Here is a 17970-nt window from a genome sequence, read left to right as displayed (position 1 = left end):
AACCGGTTCCACTCCCCCGTAAAAAAAAAATAAAAAAAAAATAAAAAAAAAGAGAAAAGAACGGGAAAGGAGTAAAAATGGAACCGGAAAGTCGATATGTCTTTGGTTGTATTTGAAAAGCATCTATAATACTTATGATTTGTTTGGGATTTGATGTGGTTAAGGTGATCCGAGTTAGAAGGAAGTTATGTACCTTCAATTTGGTCTGTGTCTCACTGTGATTTTGCATAATGTTTGCATCCGTTCGTATTAATGCTGAACGTTAAACACTTGAGCCACCTAAGACAACCTTTACACCTAGACCATAACGTGTTCGATATCCCCTTTGTGAGAGTGCACGAAACTGCTAATGAATCTTAACAGGTTAAGTTATTTGATTCTTAGTTCTTTGTGATTTAGGGATCTCATGATGTCATGGTGAAGTACATTATTGTATGGTTTGATATAAACTTTGTGATAGTGGTTTGCAGGCAATTGATTAGATTCATGTAGATTCATGTAGAAGTGTCAAATGATTGGGAGCCGATGAATAACTTTCCACCGTTAGATCTTTCTCATATTTTGACACAAAATGAAGACAGATGTTAGCTATCATTTGAAAGTAATTTCAAGGATATCTAACGGTGCATTCAAGAATTACACCCGATTTCGTGAAGACAGGTCATTCTGACGAGTTATTGAAGCTGATGCAGAAGTAAAACCTGGGAGCATTAGACCGATCGGTCTAACATTTGGAACGTTCGGTCCCTTACTTCTGACGCATTTTTTGGCCCATATTCAATCCGAAACACTTCAGAACCGACCCGAATAGGCTCGACCTTTTAGCAGCCATCCTTCATATTATTGAGTTCTAAAGATTGTTCTTTGCTTTCTAAACAATTTTCGGAGAAGAATCTATCCTCTTGACACTTAATTGGGTTTTAGGGTTACAAGTAGGAGAATTCAATGATTTGATAGATTAGATGTCTTAGCGAATTCTTAATCTTTAGGTTCTTCAATTGACATTTTCTCAATACTAGAATAGGATTGATCACCCTGTTTTAGAACTTAGGCTTTTATGTGTTTCAGTGATGTTCGATAAAATGCCTGAATGAATGAAAATTGAGCATTGTACTTCTAACCTGCGAGAGTTGATGTTAGAATGCTTTGTGAACCAAATGAACTTGTTTGATAATGCGAATTTGGCTAGGAAATTACAAATGAGAGTTTAGTAATTGAATAGTTGAATTTAGTGATTAATGTCTTGAGAGAGAATTAGTCTAAACTTCTATTCATGTTCAAGAACGATTCTTCATGATAGAATTCCTTATAGCTTTTATTTGTTATTCATTGATTCTCTGAAAATACCCTGCAGCCCAATGTATTTAATTTATAAGTTAAATCTCAGTTTACTTTTGCATTTTTATTTACAAACTGAAAAACGAAACAACAAGTCTTTCCGCTTTCGCTAAGAACGAGTCTCGCAAGTCTTTAGTGTACCCTTGCTCCCTGTGATCGATCCCGCATATACTTTACTTCGGTTAAGTTATCGGGTTAAATAATTGAGTAATCAAAGACTCACAAACTGGAGTCCCAAAATGCGGGTTTTCTTGTAGGATCACTCAAATTAGTGTTTCCAGAACCTGCAGCTTCTTGAATTGAAGCATAATTTTCACACCTCAACTTTTACTGCTTAAACTTAATATAAGATATCCTACTTGAGTCAATAGTTGTGTAGGCATCACAAAGAAACTTGTGGAATAATCTTTTTACATAAAGCAGTGTATGAGACTTATTTTCCCTTTCTTGTAATCGAAAGGCAAACCATTGTCGCATACTAATACACTTTTTCTTTTCACAATTGCTTGTTCCTGCCATATATTTCACTATACTAGGCCTCCACCCATCTTCTCCATAGCAAAATATCAGTGGATACTATAGAGCTAGATATTAAATTTGGGTTTCGTTTATTCTCTTTAGATCACCAGTTTTCTTGTCTTCAGTAACAATATCACACGTTGGCATTCCTTTTTAGAAATCCCCTGGTATCAATGCAGCAACTTCTAATGTAGGTGACATATAATAAGTTCTTCCTCCAACACGATCTGATACAATCCTCATATGAAATGTTTCTTCTTGATGAATTTGATACCTTTCTCTAGCTAACCTAAAGATTTTCACATATAGATTTACACTGTTGAGCATATTGATTATCGCCTCTATAACTTCTTTTTCAACTTTTTCGTCCCACGTGTTTGATTTGAGTCTTGTCCTTTGCTGAAATTCAAGAACATTACGAAAGTAAGGTTTCTCAATAAATATTCATATCGTGTAAAATCACGATCTATACATAATAATATAGATATAGAATTACCTGATCACAGTTGCTCTGTTATCAACTTCGGTTTCAGTATCTACAATATAGAGCTGACTGTAATTTGCATAATCTCCTTCTTATGGTTGTAGACTGCCTATCAAATGATAATTACCACCTTGTAAACGAAACATATTAGGACCAATACCTTTTGAAACAGATCGATCCACCTTTCCACCAAGAGATGTCATGGCAAACACCATGTTATAAATCCTCTGGTGTTGACGGTAGTTTCTGTTGAGGACATCATTACTGTTTTGTAATTTCTTTATCAGATCCGTTGATTCGTTGAGTAATGGTATCTTGACAGGCCCTAGGCCACAACATAGACTGAAAGTTGGATTCTTTTGCTTCCTTCATTTGTTTAAACGTTCATCATACCACATCAACGCACCACAAAACTTACACGGAAACGTTGCATCACCATGATCTGAGTAAGCTGTGAATAGCAATGTCCCATCAATATAATTCAAACAATAATCGATCCACTTATGCGAAGCACTTAAATAACTGGTGTATTTTATTATGTTATACCTGGCTTTGGTTGTTTGGTGAGTTGTTTTCGTGTTCTGATTCGTTTTATCTTTGGTTGATGGGCATTTGTAGCCCTCTTGTTAACTCTTGTTTTAATAGATCGTTGCTTCTTCTCTCTTTCTGGCAATTGAGGTAGCAACTCTTCATTTAATTTGTTTGAGTTACTGTATGTTATATCAGTTGTTTACACGTCTGTATCCATTACGATATCATCTTCCTTAGCACTACTATCATCATAGGTTTGCCTTAATGGGCTACCATCAATATCTAACTCGGACAACTGACCATCCATGAGCTCGGTGTCAGAGCAATCAGAATTCCGGTTGATGAGCACCTCTCCATATGTAAGTAATTAATAAGCTTAGAAGTCAAAATAAGTTGATCTTCAGAGTGTTTTTATTATGTTGTACCTTTTAGCAAACCAGCTGTGTAAGCTTCTTCAAATTTTCATTCTAAGTTTCTCCTTGATATAGTACATGTTTCTGACCTACCCTTTGCTTGTTTATGTTGTGTCACACATGATTTAGCACCGGTTGTTTGCAACCCTGAATATCATGATCAAGAGCAGAATTATATGATTCCAGCTAGGTGTACTATCATCATAGGTAAGACCACGTTTCGTATGTGTTGTAAGACTTTCAATATCTAGACTAACCATTTGCATTTCCACTTGGAATACGATTGGGGGAGAACAAACTTTTCAATTTTCTTACATGACTAGTTCTTAGATTGGTGATGTTTTGCAGTACAAATGGTGAGTTGCTTTCATGTTGTAGTGATGGAGACATCGTTCTAGAACCTGAGATACATTAGTAAGTAAATCAACCTCACTTAGAACATGTCAGTTGATATTAGATTCATATCGATATAAAGTAAATGATATGATAGTGATTTGGAAATATGACCGACGTTTTAATCTAGGTTTGGCAGGAATCGTTGGAATATTCAATGGAGGAGTCAGTAGAAAGTTCTGATATGCGGATGTCATTATCGAATATAACAACTTATAAGGTAGAAGTCCTCTGTAGATAATGCCAGTAATCGTATAAACGAAATGTAACATTGTTACCTACGACAGACCGTGTTGGTTGTGTAGAACACGTGTTTGACATTATATTTGTGATTTCGTTAAAAACACTTCCATTTTATTTACTCTTTTTGCTGTAAGATATGAAAAAATGTTAAGTATGTTGGGTGAGCTTTCTTATAAATATACTCTTTTACATTATACTTACATTTTCCATGCTTGTGAAGACTTGATTTGGGAGTCGAGAGGATGTGCACTTGACCAACATTACCATTAGTCTTCTTGTCTGTTAAAATTCTATTGGATACACTATGTAAAGGAACTTATCAGGTTTGAGTTGGTGTTCTCCGGTGAGACTTCCAGGCCATTCATATTGATATGATGTCAAAATTTCCACTCTTGGCATGGCGGAGATGAAAATCTCTCGCAGCATCGGTATGCATTGTTTATCAAAAATTAAAACCTTGTAAGTTCAACTGTTTTTTTGGTAGCTGAAGATTCATACCAGGCTAAGAAAATAACTTAGAATGATTGAGAAAATGCGTTTCTAATGATTTGTATTTATGATAATATAATTTTCGTAACGTACTGTTTGGTATTTTTTGCCTCAGTTGTTTATAGTTGTCTTTATAACAGTTGATTGTATATATTAGGCACCATTAGGCAATAACTTTTTATAAATTTATTTGTATCCAACATCTATATTGAAAATACATTTAAGCAAAGAAGCTTGAGAAGGAGATGAATTGATCGATACATATGAATGCAGTTGAAAGATATTTTGAGGTTAATAATAACATAAGTATACATAAAACAAATTTTAGAACAACTTGTTAAGTTATATGGAAATAAGGACATATATTATGCTCATATTTTATGCGTATTTAGATCATAGACGCTTAACATAATTATTTTTTATACCACCGCAATTTAAGTTTAAAAATTATTACATAAGCTTGGGAGTTCAGTTCTCACTAAGACAGTGAAAAAAAGCTAGCGCAGTAATAAAAGATCATGGGACACCAAAACAGAACACGATCTGTTTTGTCTCTTTTTGTCAATCTGGTTCCTTTCCAACTCAGTCGCTTCCTTCTTCGTAATTTTGCTCATTGAACATCAACCTACACCCGTATGGAGAGAACAACATGGCAAACATATCTATTATTAAATATATTTGAGATCCTATATAGTGTACAAAGGATCAAAATAAATGGTCGAAACATTAGTTTGACTATGCAATTCTATTCCTTCACATGTAAACACATATCCTATAAGATCTATACGATTAAAATATTCCATATCAATTAAACATATGGTCATAGAGTTAAAAACATACCGCCTGCTGAGTACTTAGCCCTCCAAAAGCGCAGCACAACAACGCTTGTGGGTACATGTGTCAAAGCATGTACAACAACTAATTATATCCAGTGGGTAAATATGTCAAAGCATGTACAACAACTACACGCCTGTGGGTACATGTATTACGAAACGGAATGTTCAGTGTCTTTGAAACTCACTGGCCGGACTAGATCATTATTTCACAAGTATAGACAGTATACAAAAACTCACTGCACAATTTCACCTCAATTGTATGTAATACATATATCGCTTTATCAGTGACCTGTTTAAAATTGGATCGAAAACTAGGTTTATCCTTCTCCTATACAACAAAAGCAAACTTAGTAGAAAACACATCTAAACTATTATCAGTAAAAATACGACAATCAGACTCCCCACTCGGAGCAACCAAATGTGTACTTTTAATATTCATTGTTTAATGCTGATCTATTTATAAAGAAAACTGGGGAAACAGCCTACTAATTATCTGCCAAGATAAAAGAAATGATGTAATATACATGTGCATTTATATAACATTGGTTGGATGTAGTAATTTTTCGTATTTGCTTTCCCTTCTTGCAGCTTCAGTATTTGGTTCAACATATATATAACTCCTGTTGGAATCTAGAATTCTAAATTTAAAAATTACTCAAACACACGTGGATCTGCTAAAAGTATTATCTCACAATGTACGTTTACCATCAATCATTGACATTAATTAATAAATTTACTCCATGGAGTTTTACTACACAATGCTAATTAATGTTTGCCTATTGTTTAGCTATTTAGGAACCAAATAGCGAAAACACTCAACCAAACGAAAGGCAAGATAAAAGGCAATTGAAAAGATAATATACATCTACTAGTTTAACAATGAAAATTTTACAAGTTCTAATTTTATTAATTAAACTACTAATGTATATTGTACATCAATATGATTTAATACCAACAAATGAGGTCTTAGTTTGTCCATTAAATTACAAGTAAAAGAAGATACTAATGTAGTTTCTATAAACAATTCACACAAATCTTCATCTTACTTATCTAAGAAAAGAATTTTTCTACATATTCATTAAGAAAAAACTCAAATTTCTTGACAACTGATGAACAAATTCGATTAAATCTAGGTTGGAACAGCTGTGGTTTTATTGAGGATACTAGATTTTACCCTGTGGTACACCACGAGGCCAGTACTTTATGCGTCTTTGTCATTTAATACAGTACCGTTATAGTGTATATATATGTATGTTAAATTTTAGCAATAGAGTGTAAAGAGTTTGACATGGAGTTTTGTTGTGTTGATGGTTAGATGTTAGCAGTAGTGTGACATTAGAAATTAATATCATTTATATTATGAATAAACTATTGGGCTAGGCACAACTTCGTAAAGGTCGACAATGGTAAACATTAATATGTCAAATTTACATTTCAACAAATAGACAATATTCGACACATAGTAAAACTAGAATAGATTCCCCAACTTTTACTTTCAGGCTTTTAATTAGAATTTGTCTGCAACTCTCTCGATTTATCTTCCATTTTTTTAATCCTTCTTCGTGACCTTCTTTACGACGATTCTATGGACTGCCGAGGTTGCTCATATCGGCTGGGCTAACTATCCAAGGAGATCTGGCAGTGGTCGCTTCAGATGCTTCATTGAAGATTGAAGCTGACCCGACCAAGCCACTATTTGACCCGATCGGATGGAGTGAATTACCAGATAATCAACTAAGCAATGGACCCGACCGAGTCTTGGATGGACCCGAACGAGCCCAACATGTACCCGACCGAGCTCACCTCAAACCGACTTTGTAATTTGTCTTTTTCTGTTTTAGGGCTTCCTGCCTTTAGTATAAATAGACCTCTTAGGTCATTAAGCCAACCAGGAGTTCTAATTAGGGTTTTTCTCTGTAGCTACCAAACATTTCCAGAAACTTGTAATCTTTATATCTTTTGATCTATTGAGTATTTGGAGTTGCTTCTTTATATTATTTTGCTCCTTAGATCATTATCTATCTAGTTATGCAAGATTCAAGGATTTCTGGGTTTGTGTTCTTCATGATGAACTCCAGATCTGAGTAGTTTTTTCTGGGTTTAGAGGGTGGGTTAGGTGATGAGGAATCTTAATTTCTAGGGTTGCTTAAGTATAGATTTAGGTAGATACCTTCTGGATTAGGAGATCTTTATGCTATCTTAGCATTAACCATGTGGGATTAGATCTTAGACATTCCAGCACTCAAAAAGTGTTCAAATGGAATGTCTGATCAACTAATGCCAGAGATCTATTTACGTACCCAAGAGAATGGTTGCTAAGACCATGTTTAGTAGAGGACCTTGTTTAGGGTACTTAAAATTAAATTATAGATATAATTAACAATAAAGTAATCAAATAAATCTATTAACAATTTAAAAAAAAATCACCTTCCACTAGAGAATTCTTAACAAGGGTACTTAACCACTTAAATAATATATTTATATCAAATTTAAAAACATTTGTAAATAATACAAATTAACAATACAAGAATTTAACTTACATATATTACATTAAAAAATTTTTTTTAACATAATTCAGAAAATGGTTGCAAATTTGCAACAAATATGTGTCAATGGCGATTTACAATTTGATTGGGAACATTTCACCCAGAAAGATAGTAGATCATTTAATCCTTGGTAATAATAACAAAAGCATTTAAAACTTGAACATCAAAGAATTATTATAGCAAGGATTCAAAGAACTTACATGATGGGCACATGCACTTGAAAGCAAATAGTGTGAGAATGATCTCAATAGAGAATGAGCCTCTATCCACAAAGTCACCATTGAAGAGGTATGGATTCTCCTCAGAAGGAAGGCCATTGAGCTCGAAGCTATTTAGTAGATCATAGAACTGCAAAATAATATTAACGTGTCAAAGATACAATACAACGCACTACAGCCCTTGCTAGTGCAAAGGGGAGAAGAAGGTTAGCCAACAAAACCAAGATATAAGAAATGATTCACAATAAAATCCAATTCCAGAGTATAGTATGGGAACCTGTTTACTAAAAATTTCTGACACATAAAAAAAAAAAAGAGAATTGGAGATTGCAGATTCATCTAAGAGAATAACTTATTAAGGAAGAGTAGGTGAAACCATAGCCTACCTGACCATGAACATCACCACATACGGTGATATGTTTGCCATTCGGAACGCTAATGTCAATAAGAGATGGCAGTGCTAGCAAGATTTGTCTTGTTTGTAAGACGATTTGATATGCGTACCTACATATATATTGCTGGCAAAGCATGAAGATATGATCTCTGTGTAAAATAAGTTGAGTATCAGAGAAAAAAATACGTACCGTTTATGCAATGTTTTTTGGTTCTTGAAATCCTCCATCATCGTTTTCACAAAATCCAAAGAAACATCTTCTCCCTCAATCCTAGCACCAGAATAATGTGGCTCAATCTCTACAATGAAATTAGATAGACGATTAGAAGATTGATAAAGGGTTAAAACCTCTATAACAGTGAAAATCAGTTTTCAATAAATGTTCAAAACTACAAGCAATGGACACATTTTATTATGGTTTTCACATCAATATCAATTGAGACTCCAAGACAGGAAAGATATTCATGCTTTGATATGCATAAAAACGATACACATTGATCCTAGATGAGGATTTAACCACAGAAAAGACACTACTACCAGAGCTACCCCACCAAAACGTCCCTAATACCACCAAAACCAACACCATGAGTATCTCAGTTGTGGCAAATCCTCAACTGGTTATTACTTAAGCAAAGCTTCAAATGGTTATTACTTAAGCAAAGAGTACCCAAAATATAGTGCCTTTTAAAACCAAAAACTTACAGGTGAAGGAAACCACAACTTTCAGGTTAGCCTCTTTGTGGTCTCCAAGCTGGTCTAACCATTCGAAGTTGTTGATGCAAAGCTCTCTTTCGTCTCACCAAGCTTCTATCTGATTACATGAATCTCCTCTTTTATCGCGTCCCCAAGCACCAAAAATGGCTAGTGATTCTATTCAGACCGACGATGTGTGAGCTTAGCTGCTCGAAGACCCGTTGCCATCTCTAAAGACGAAGCTAACCCTTCCATTTTCTTCGGATTGTAAACCCTAGCTCTCTAATCGACTGGATTCTATATTGGAACAAGATGAAGAATCGAAAACTTAACCCAGAAAATGAAAAGATTCAAGCTGAATCGAATGATTTTGCCGGATCTGAACGATTCTCGTCGATTTCGTCGAATCGTCGGGTTCGACAGAGAAGAAGAGAGAAAATTTCCCGAGATTGGGAAAAAAAATTGGGAATTTTTTTTTTTTAATATTTTACTCATCTTCCAATAAGGAAATGCGACATCGCGGTTCTTTAGAGTTGCTTCTGTTGCTTCTTGAAGCAACGTTTCTATTTTCAGTGGACCCTTTTTCTTGTTTTTTCTTTAATTGTTGGCCCACTTTCACTTAGAGAACCCAATAAGTATCCCCCAGTGGACATGCTCTAAGGAGTAGATTGACATTACTGAGCTTATTCTTTATGCCTATTTATAGTATGTTTCATCAATGAAAGTTGAGATTAGGAAGTGCTATAGATCTGATAATCTTTGCCAAGAGATTGGATTGATTATGTTAAGTGGTTTATTGTCTAGGAATAGATCTATCTGAGCATGTTAAGCATCCCAAAGAGACTAAGACGATTCATCACCCCATTAGCCCATCCTTAAGACCCTTTGTTTATCTGATTGATTATATGTTTTTACTTCCTGCTTTCATTATTGTTTATTTAGTTAAGTTTTATGCATTAGAGTTTTTTAAACCAAACCTTCAGTTACTCGGCTTGACTTGATTAGTACTGCCATATCCTGATTGCTTACAATACATTCATTTGGACCGATAACCTCTTATGCTACATCGCATTGGGGAATTGAACTCCAAGAGTATACAAAAATACTTGTTTCATGTAACTTCAATGTTTGATATCAATGACGATTGTAATTAGTTTCTTGATGGTCTATCAAATGTATTCAGACAAAATTAAAGTTGACTTGAACATGTTTGGAGGACACACTATGCTAAGAGTATTTTTGAGGTTAGTCTGCTTCACCGGATAACATGCTGCTGCTTACATTGTATCTGGAATCAATACAATTTTTCACGCAATTTGAACAAGACTATCTTATTATAAATTTATGTACTACTGAATACTTGGTCATTCTAAACTGTGGTTTATAACAAAGGAATAACATAAAGGGAAGCTTAAAAAGTGACTGGAAAAAAACAATTATCTAAAACTTCATTCTTAAATTAAACAACTTTTCAACAATCAGTTTCCTTCTACGAATTATATGTTGCAGCCAGTTTGGCTCTCACTTCTTGGTCATTATTTTGCCCCTTTAGAAACTTGAAGAGTTTTTTAAGACTTGTTGTTTAATCGGTAAGCCTTGCTTCAATGGATACCCTTTCTTTCTTGAATGTTTTCAGGCTGGATTTGAAGACTTCCTCTATGGAACACCAAGTATAAGACCCTGGAACTTCATGGATAGTAAGTTCTACGGCTTGAAGATTGTTGTTGTTAAGATCAAACCAAGACTGTAGTGATGTTTTTTTTGTAGGGGTGCATAATGTCACCTATATGTAGGGGTGCTTCTAAGTAAGAAGCTTTTGTTTTTTCTTGGTATTGTGGTTCTGCATATATTCTCGTTACGTTGATGCAATGTTTATATTGGTGATGGTGAGTAGGGTTGTTCCTAATGCCAACATTGATGGTTTTGATATGCTAATAAATATAGACCAATTGTAAAGATTAAAATCAAAGATTCTTGGATGCATTCTAAGTCCATACACTACAAGAAAACAGGCTATTTACGACTACATTTGGCAACTACAACCGCAGTCGCCAAATTTAGCGACTATTCGATGACTATGCAGCGACTACGTTACGACGACAGAGACTTAGTCAGTAAATAGTCGCTAAAAGGCGACTGACATGTGCAGTCGTTACAGTAGTCGTTAAATAACGACGGTTTCATAGATAAATATTCTAGACGATGTAATAGTCGCTATGTAGTCGGTAAATTAGCGACTATTAGGCGACTACACAGTAGAGTCGCAAAATAGCGACTACATTGCGATTGTGGCGGCGAGTCGTAATATAGTCGCCATTTAATCGTAAAATTGACGCAAAAGGAACACGTTTTTTTCGTTGTGGTAGTTGAGCACGAGCTGTGGTAGGTAGGCCTGGCCAAAATAACCAATAACCGATTAACCGAACCGATTAACCGAATCGGTTCGGTTTCGTTTCGGTTTCAGTTATCTTCAAATAACCGATTGGTTATTATATGTCTCAAAATTTGGGTTCGGTTCGGTTTTGGTTACTAACTGATAACTGAAATAAACCCGAAAAAACCGAATCTGTACATATGATATATGATTATATGTTTACCTTATATGTTCAATTGAATAGATGTTTGGTTACTTGGTTACTTTGGAGGACACAATAGGACTCAGCCATCTTTACTTCATGGGAATGGCAAAGCTTTGGTCCGATCAACTTTGTTTTACTTCTTCTCTCACTCTTATCTCGGCTTAAACTTAGATTTATTTTTGTTTTGTTTTTCAAACTTAGAACTATGTCCTTCTTCTCTTATCTCAACTTAGTTCGTAGTTAGACTTGGATGTTTCGTTTCTTTCCCTTTTACTCACTTGGTGTTTTAATTTAAGACTTTTAACGTTAGCAGGATGAGTTTGAATTCACAGGAATTATCGGTTAATTCGGTTAACAACCGAACCGAACCGAAGTCTAACCGAATCGAACCGAACCGAAATTTTTAAAATATCCGAATGGTTATTATATTACTATATCCATACTAACCGAAACCGAACACAACCGAACCGAAACCGAATGGTTAACCGAATGCCCAGGCGTAGTGGTAGGTGAGCACGAGGAGTGGTAGGTGTACCGGTTTTTGGCGACTATGCATGTTGTCGCTACATAGTCGCTATGCAGTCGCTAAGCAGTCGCTAAAGTGTCTATATAAGAAAGCTTCGATCCACAATTCTCTTCATTCATTCACAACACAAACAACCAATAATAAGAAGAAAAAAACGAGTTTTGAGAGCATTTCAATAATGGCTGGAAATTATAATAATGTTCGAGAGTGGATGTATAAAAGGATCGACGAAGAGACGGGAAACTTCTCAGAAGAATTTAGAGCAGGGGTAGAGCAGTTCATGGCATTTGCAAATAGCCAGCCTTTAGCACAAGATAATGGGGGTAAGTTTTACTGTCCATGTAGTAAATGCAAAAATGATAGGCGTATTCCGGGGGCTAGAATTTGGAACCATCTATTTAGTTATGGGTTTATGGAAGATTAGTATGTTTGGTATAAGCATGGGGAAGAAATCAATATGAATTTAGGAACGAGTTATGTTGATCCGACGTATATAAGAGGGAGAGAAGAAGTGGGTAATGTAGAAGATAGATATGTTGATATGGTGAATGATGCGTTTCCTAATGATAATTACATGAGTTATCATCAACATGATGACAGTTATTATAATGTAGAAGAACCGATTTATAACCATTCAAAGAAATTTTACGACTTGTTAGAAAGTGCTAAAAATCCACTATATGATGGTTGTCGTGAAGGTCACTCTCAATTATCTTTAGCTGCTAGAATGATGCAGAATAAAGTAGATTATAATATGACTGAAAAGTGTGTGGATTCGGTATGTGATGTGTTAAGTGAGTATTTACCAGAAGGAAACCAAGCTACCAGTTCACATTACGAGACACAAAAATTAATGCGCAATTTAGGGCTCCCATATCATACAGTTGATGTTTGTATCAACAATTGTATGATATTCTGGAAAGATGACGAAAAGAAGATAAATATCTCTTTTGTGGTCATCAAAGATGGAAGCCTAAAGAAAACCGACGTCGAACAAAGATACCATATAGTCGTATGTGGTATTTACCTGTTGCAGACAGATTGAAGCGAATGTATCAAAGCCACAAGACTGCAGCAGCAATGTGTATACGGTTATACCATAATTAAAAGAAAATCATATTGAACTGTACTTCGTCTAACCTATTATCAGTAAAAATACGACAATCAGACTCCCCACTCGGAGCAACCAATTATGTACTTTTAATATTCATTGTTTAATGATGATCTATTTATAAAGAAAATTGGGGAAACAGCCTACTTATTATCTGCCAAGATAAAAGAAATGAAGTAATATACATGTATATTTATATAACATTGGTTGGATGTAGTAATTTTTGTTATTTGCTTTCCCTTCTTGCAGCTTCAATATTTGGTTCAACATATATATAACTCCTGTTGGAATCTAGAATTCTAAATTTAAAAATTACTCAAACACACGTGGATCTGCTAAGAGTATTATCTCACAGTGTACGTTTACCATCAATCATTGACACTAATTAATAAATTTACTCCATGGAGTTTTACTACACAATGCTAATTAATGTTTGCCTATTGTTTAGCTATTTAGGAACCAAATATCGAAAACACTCATCCAAACGAAAGGCAAGATACAAGGCAATTGAAAAGATAATATACATCTACTGGTTTAACAATGAAAATTTTACAAGTTCTAATTTTGTTAATTAAACTACTAATGTATATTGTACATCAATATGATTTAATACCAACAAATGAGGTCTTAGTTTGTCCATTAAATTACAAGTAAAAGAAGATACTAATGTAGTTTCTATAAACAATTCACATAAATCTTCAGCTTACTTATCTAAGAAGCGAATTTTCTACATATTCATTAAGAAAAAACTCAAATTTCTTGACAACTGATGAACAATTTCGAATAAATCTAGGTTGGAACAGCTGTGGTTTTATTGAGGATACTAGATTTTACCCTGTTGTACACCACGAGGCCAGTACTTTATGCGTCTTTGTCATTTAATACAGTACCGTTATAGTGTATATATGTATGTTAATTTAGTAATAGAGTGTAAGGAGTTAGACATGGAGTTTTGTTGTGTTGATGGTTAGATGTTAGCAGTAGTGTGACATTAGAAATTTATATCATTTATATTATGAATAAACTACTGGGCTAGGCACAACTTCGCAAAGGTCGACAATGGTAAACATTAATATGTCAAACTTACATTTCATCAAATATTCGACACATAGTAAAACTAGAATAGATTCCCCAACTTTAACTTTCAGGTTTTTAATTAGAATTTGTATGCAACTCTCTCGATTTATCTTCCATTTTTTTAATCCTTCTTCGTGACCTTCTTCACGACGATTCTATTGACTGCTGAGGTTGCTTATATCGGCTAGGCTAACTATAAACTATCCAAGGAGATCTGGCAGTGGTCGTTTCAGATGCTTCATTGGCTATGTTTGCCTTCCATGTTTCCGGAGTCGTGTAAATCGTCTGCAAATAGATTCTCATTCCTATTCAATAGATCATTGGAAGGGTAAGCTTTACAGATTGTTTATTACTCATATATGATTTATCTACTTTCAAATATTTTGAGTATACATACGGTAGGACAATATTTTGTGTATTGTAATTGTGTAGTTGCCTTGTTATCGTCTAAGTCTGGAATCGATAACCTATTCGATCTAAATCAATGAAACTGAATAATCAATTTACTGTCAATGTTTGTTATTTAACAGATTTTATTACGTAGAAGACATACACCAAATTTTAGCAAGTCTTTCTACACTCTTCTAAACACTCTTCATGCATCTCAAGCACTTGTAACCAATTAAATTCATTGTATTCTAGCATATTCTAACCCCAAACAACATCACATAAGTCCTTTAGTGGTTCAACGCAATGTTTCCGAGTTCTTAGCCCATTTGGTACCCAATTTCAACAAGTCTTTCTTCACACTTCTAAACAATCTTCACGCATTTCTAGCACTTGTAATCAATCAAAGTTATTGTATTCTAATATATTCTAACTCCAAACAACACTAGAAACGCCATTTAGTGGTTCAACGCAATGTTTCAGCTTTCTTAGCCCATTTGGGACCAATTCAACAACTCTGTCTCCACACTTATAAAGCCTCTTCATGTATCTCTAGGACTTGTTATCAATCAAATTTATAATATTCTAACATATTCTAACCCAAAACATCACTAGAGAAGCCATTAAGTGGTTCTACGCAAATGTTTCCGAGTTCTTAGCCCATTTAGGACCCAATTTCAACAAGTCTTTCTCCACACTTCTAAACACTATTCATGCATCTCTAGCACTTGTAAACAATCAAATTTATTGTATTCTCACATATTCTAACCCCAAACAACACTAGATAAGTCATTTAGTGGTTCAACGCAATGTTTCCGAGTGCTTAGCCTATTAGGGACCCAATTTCAACCAGTCTTTCTCAACATTTTTGAACACTCTTCATGCATCTCTTGCACTTGTAATCAATCAAATTTATTGTATTCTAACATATTCTAACCCCAAACAACACTAGATAAATCATTTAGTGGTTCAACGCAATGTTTCCGAGTGCTTAGCCCATTTGGGACCCAATTTCAACCAGTCTTTCTCAACACTTCTAAACACTCTTCATGCATCTCTTGCACTTGTAATCAATCAAATTTAATGTATTCTAACATATTCTAACCCTAAATAACACTAGACAAGCCATTTAGTGGTTCAACGCAATGTTTCAGCTTTCTTAGCCCATTTGGGACCAATTCAACAAGTCTTTCTACACATTTCTAAAGACTCTTCATGTATCTCTAGCACTTGTAATCAGTCAAATTTATAATATTATAACATATTCTAACCTAAAACAGCACTAGACAAGCCATTAAGTTGTTCCATGCAATGTTTCCGAGTTCTTAGCCCATTTGGTACCCAATTTCAACGTTTTTCTCCATACTTCTAAACAATCTTCATGCATCTCTACACTTGTAACCTATCAAATTTATTGTATTCTAACATATTCTAACCCCAAACAACACTAGATAAGTCATTTAGTGGTTCAACGCAATGTTTCCGAGTTCTTAGCCCATTGGGGACCCAATTTCAACAAATCTTTCTCCACACTTCTAAACACTCTTCATGCATCTCTAGCACTTGTAAAAAATCAAATTTCTTGTATTCTAACATATTCTAACCCCATACAACAATAGATAAGTCATTTCGGTTTTCAACGCAATGTTACCGAGTTCTTAGCCCATTTGGGACCCAATTTCAACAAGTCTTTCTACACACTTCTAAACATTCTTCATGCATCTCTAGCACTTGTAAAAAATCAAATTTCTTGTATTCTAACATATTCTAAGCCCAAACAACAATAGATAAGTCATTTAGTGGTTCAACGCAATGTTTCCGAGTGCTTAGCCTATTTGGGACCCAATTTCAACCACTCTTTCTACACACTTCTAAACACTCTTCATGCTTCTCTAGCACTTGTAATCAATCAAAGTTATTGTATTCTAACATATTCTAACCCCAAACAACACTAGACAAGCCATTTAGTGGTTCAACGCAATGTTTCCGATTTCTTAGCCCATTTTGGACCAAATTTTGGCAAGTCTTTCTACACTCTTCTAAACACTCTTCATGTATCTCAAGCACTTGTTATCAATCAAATTTATAATATTCTAACATATTCTAACCCAAAACATCACTAGAGAAGCCATTAAGTGGTTCTACGCAAATGTTTCCGATTTCTTAGCCCATTTTGGACCAAATTTTGGCAAGTCTTTCTACACTCTTCTAAACACTCTTCATGTATCTCAAGCACTTGTAACCAATCAAATTCATTGTATTCTAGCATATTCTAACCCCAAAAAACACCACATAAGTCATTTAGTGGTTCAAGCAATGTTTCCGAGTTCTTAGCCCATTTGGGACCCAATTTCAACAAGTCTTTCTCCTCACTTCTAAACAATCTTCATGCATCTATTGCACTTGTAATCAATCAAATTTATTGTATTCTAACATATTCTAACCCCAAACAACAATAGATAAGTCATTTAGTGGTTCAACGCAATGTTTCCGAGTGCTTAGCCTATTTGGGACCCAAATTCAACCACTCTTTCTACACACTTCTAAACACTCTTCATGCTTCTCTAGCACTTGTAATCAATCAAAGTTATTGTATTCTAACATATTCTAACCCAAACAACATTAGACAAGCCCTTAAGTGGTTCAACGCAATGTTTCCGATTTCTTAGCCCATTTTGGACCAAATTTTGGCAAGTCTTTCTACACTCTTCTAAACACTCTTCATGTATCTCAACCACTTGTAACCAATCAAATTCATTGTATTCTAGCATATTCTAACCCCAAAAAACACCACATAAGTCATTTAGTGGTTCAAGCAATGTTTCCGAGTGCTTAGCCCATTTGGGACCCAATTTCAACCAGTTCTTTCTCAACATTCTAAACATTCTTCATTCATCTCTTGCACTTGTAATCAATCAAATTTATTGTATTCTAACATATTCTAACCCTAAATAACAATAGACAATCCATTTAGTGGTTCAATGCAATGTTTCTGCGTTCTTAGCCCCTTTGGGACCAATTCAACAAGTCTTTCTCCACACTTCTAAACACTCTTCATGTATCTCTAGCACTTGTAATCAATCAAATTTATAATATTATAACATATTCTAACCCAAAACAGCACTAGACAAGCCATTAAGTGGTTCAATGCAATGTTTCTGAGTTCTTAGCCCATTTGGGACCCAATTTCAAC

General features: G+C 34.7%; 1 protein-coding gene across 1 annotated transcript; it reads right to left on the bottom strand.

The window, feature by feature from the left end:
- Positions 1-7966: 7966 nt before the first annotated feature.
- LOC111829345 (serine/threonine-protein phosphatase 5-like) lies at positions 7967-9468 on the bottom strand. Its single transcript, XM_023778229.1, has 4 exons — positions 9107-9468; positions 8595-8703; positions 8397-8514; positions 7967-8140 (listed from the first exon to the last, which is right to left on the bottom strand). The coding sequence occupies exons 2-4, from the start codon at positions 8633-8635 to the stop codon at positions 7967-7969; spliced, it is 333 nt and encodes a 110-aa protein (XP_023633997.1). The 5' UTR covers positions 8636-8703; positions 9107-9468.
- Between the last annotated feature and the right edge of the window lie 8502 nt (positions 9469-17970).

Source organism: Capsella rubella, unplaced genomic scaffold, assembly GCF_000375325.1.
Source record: "Capsella rubella cultivar Monte Gargano unplaced genomic scaffold, Caprub1_0 scaffold_14, whole genome shotgun sequence".
Lineage (NCBI taxonomy): Eukaryota > Viridiplantae > Streptophyta > Magnoliopsida > Brassicales > Brassicaceae > Capsella > Capsella rubella.
The sequence above is the reverse complement of the archived record's forward strand: the minus strand, read 5'-3'. Positions and strand labels throughout refer to the sequence as shown.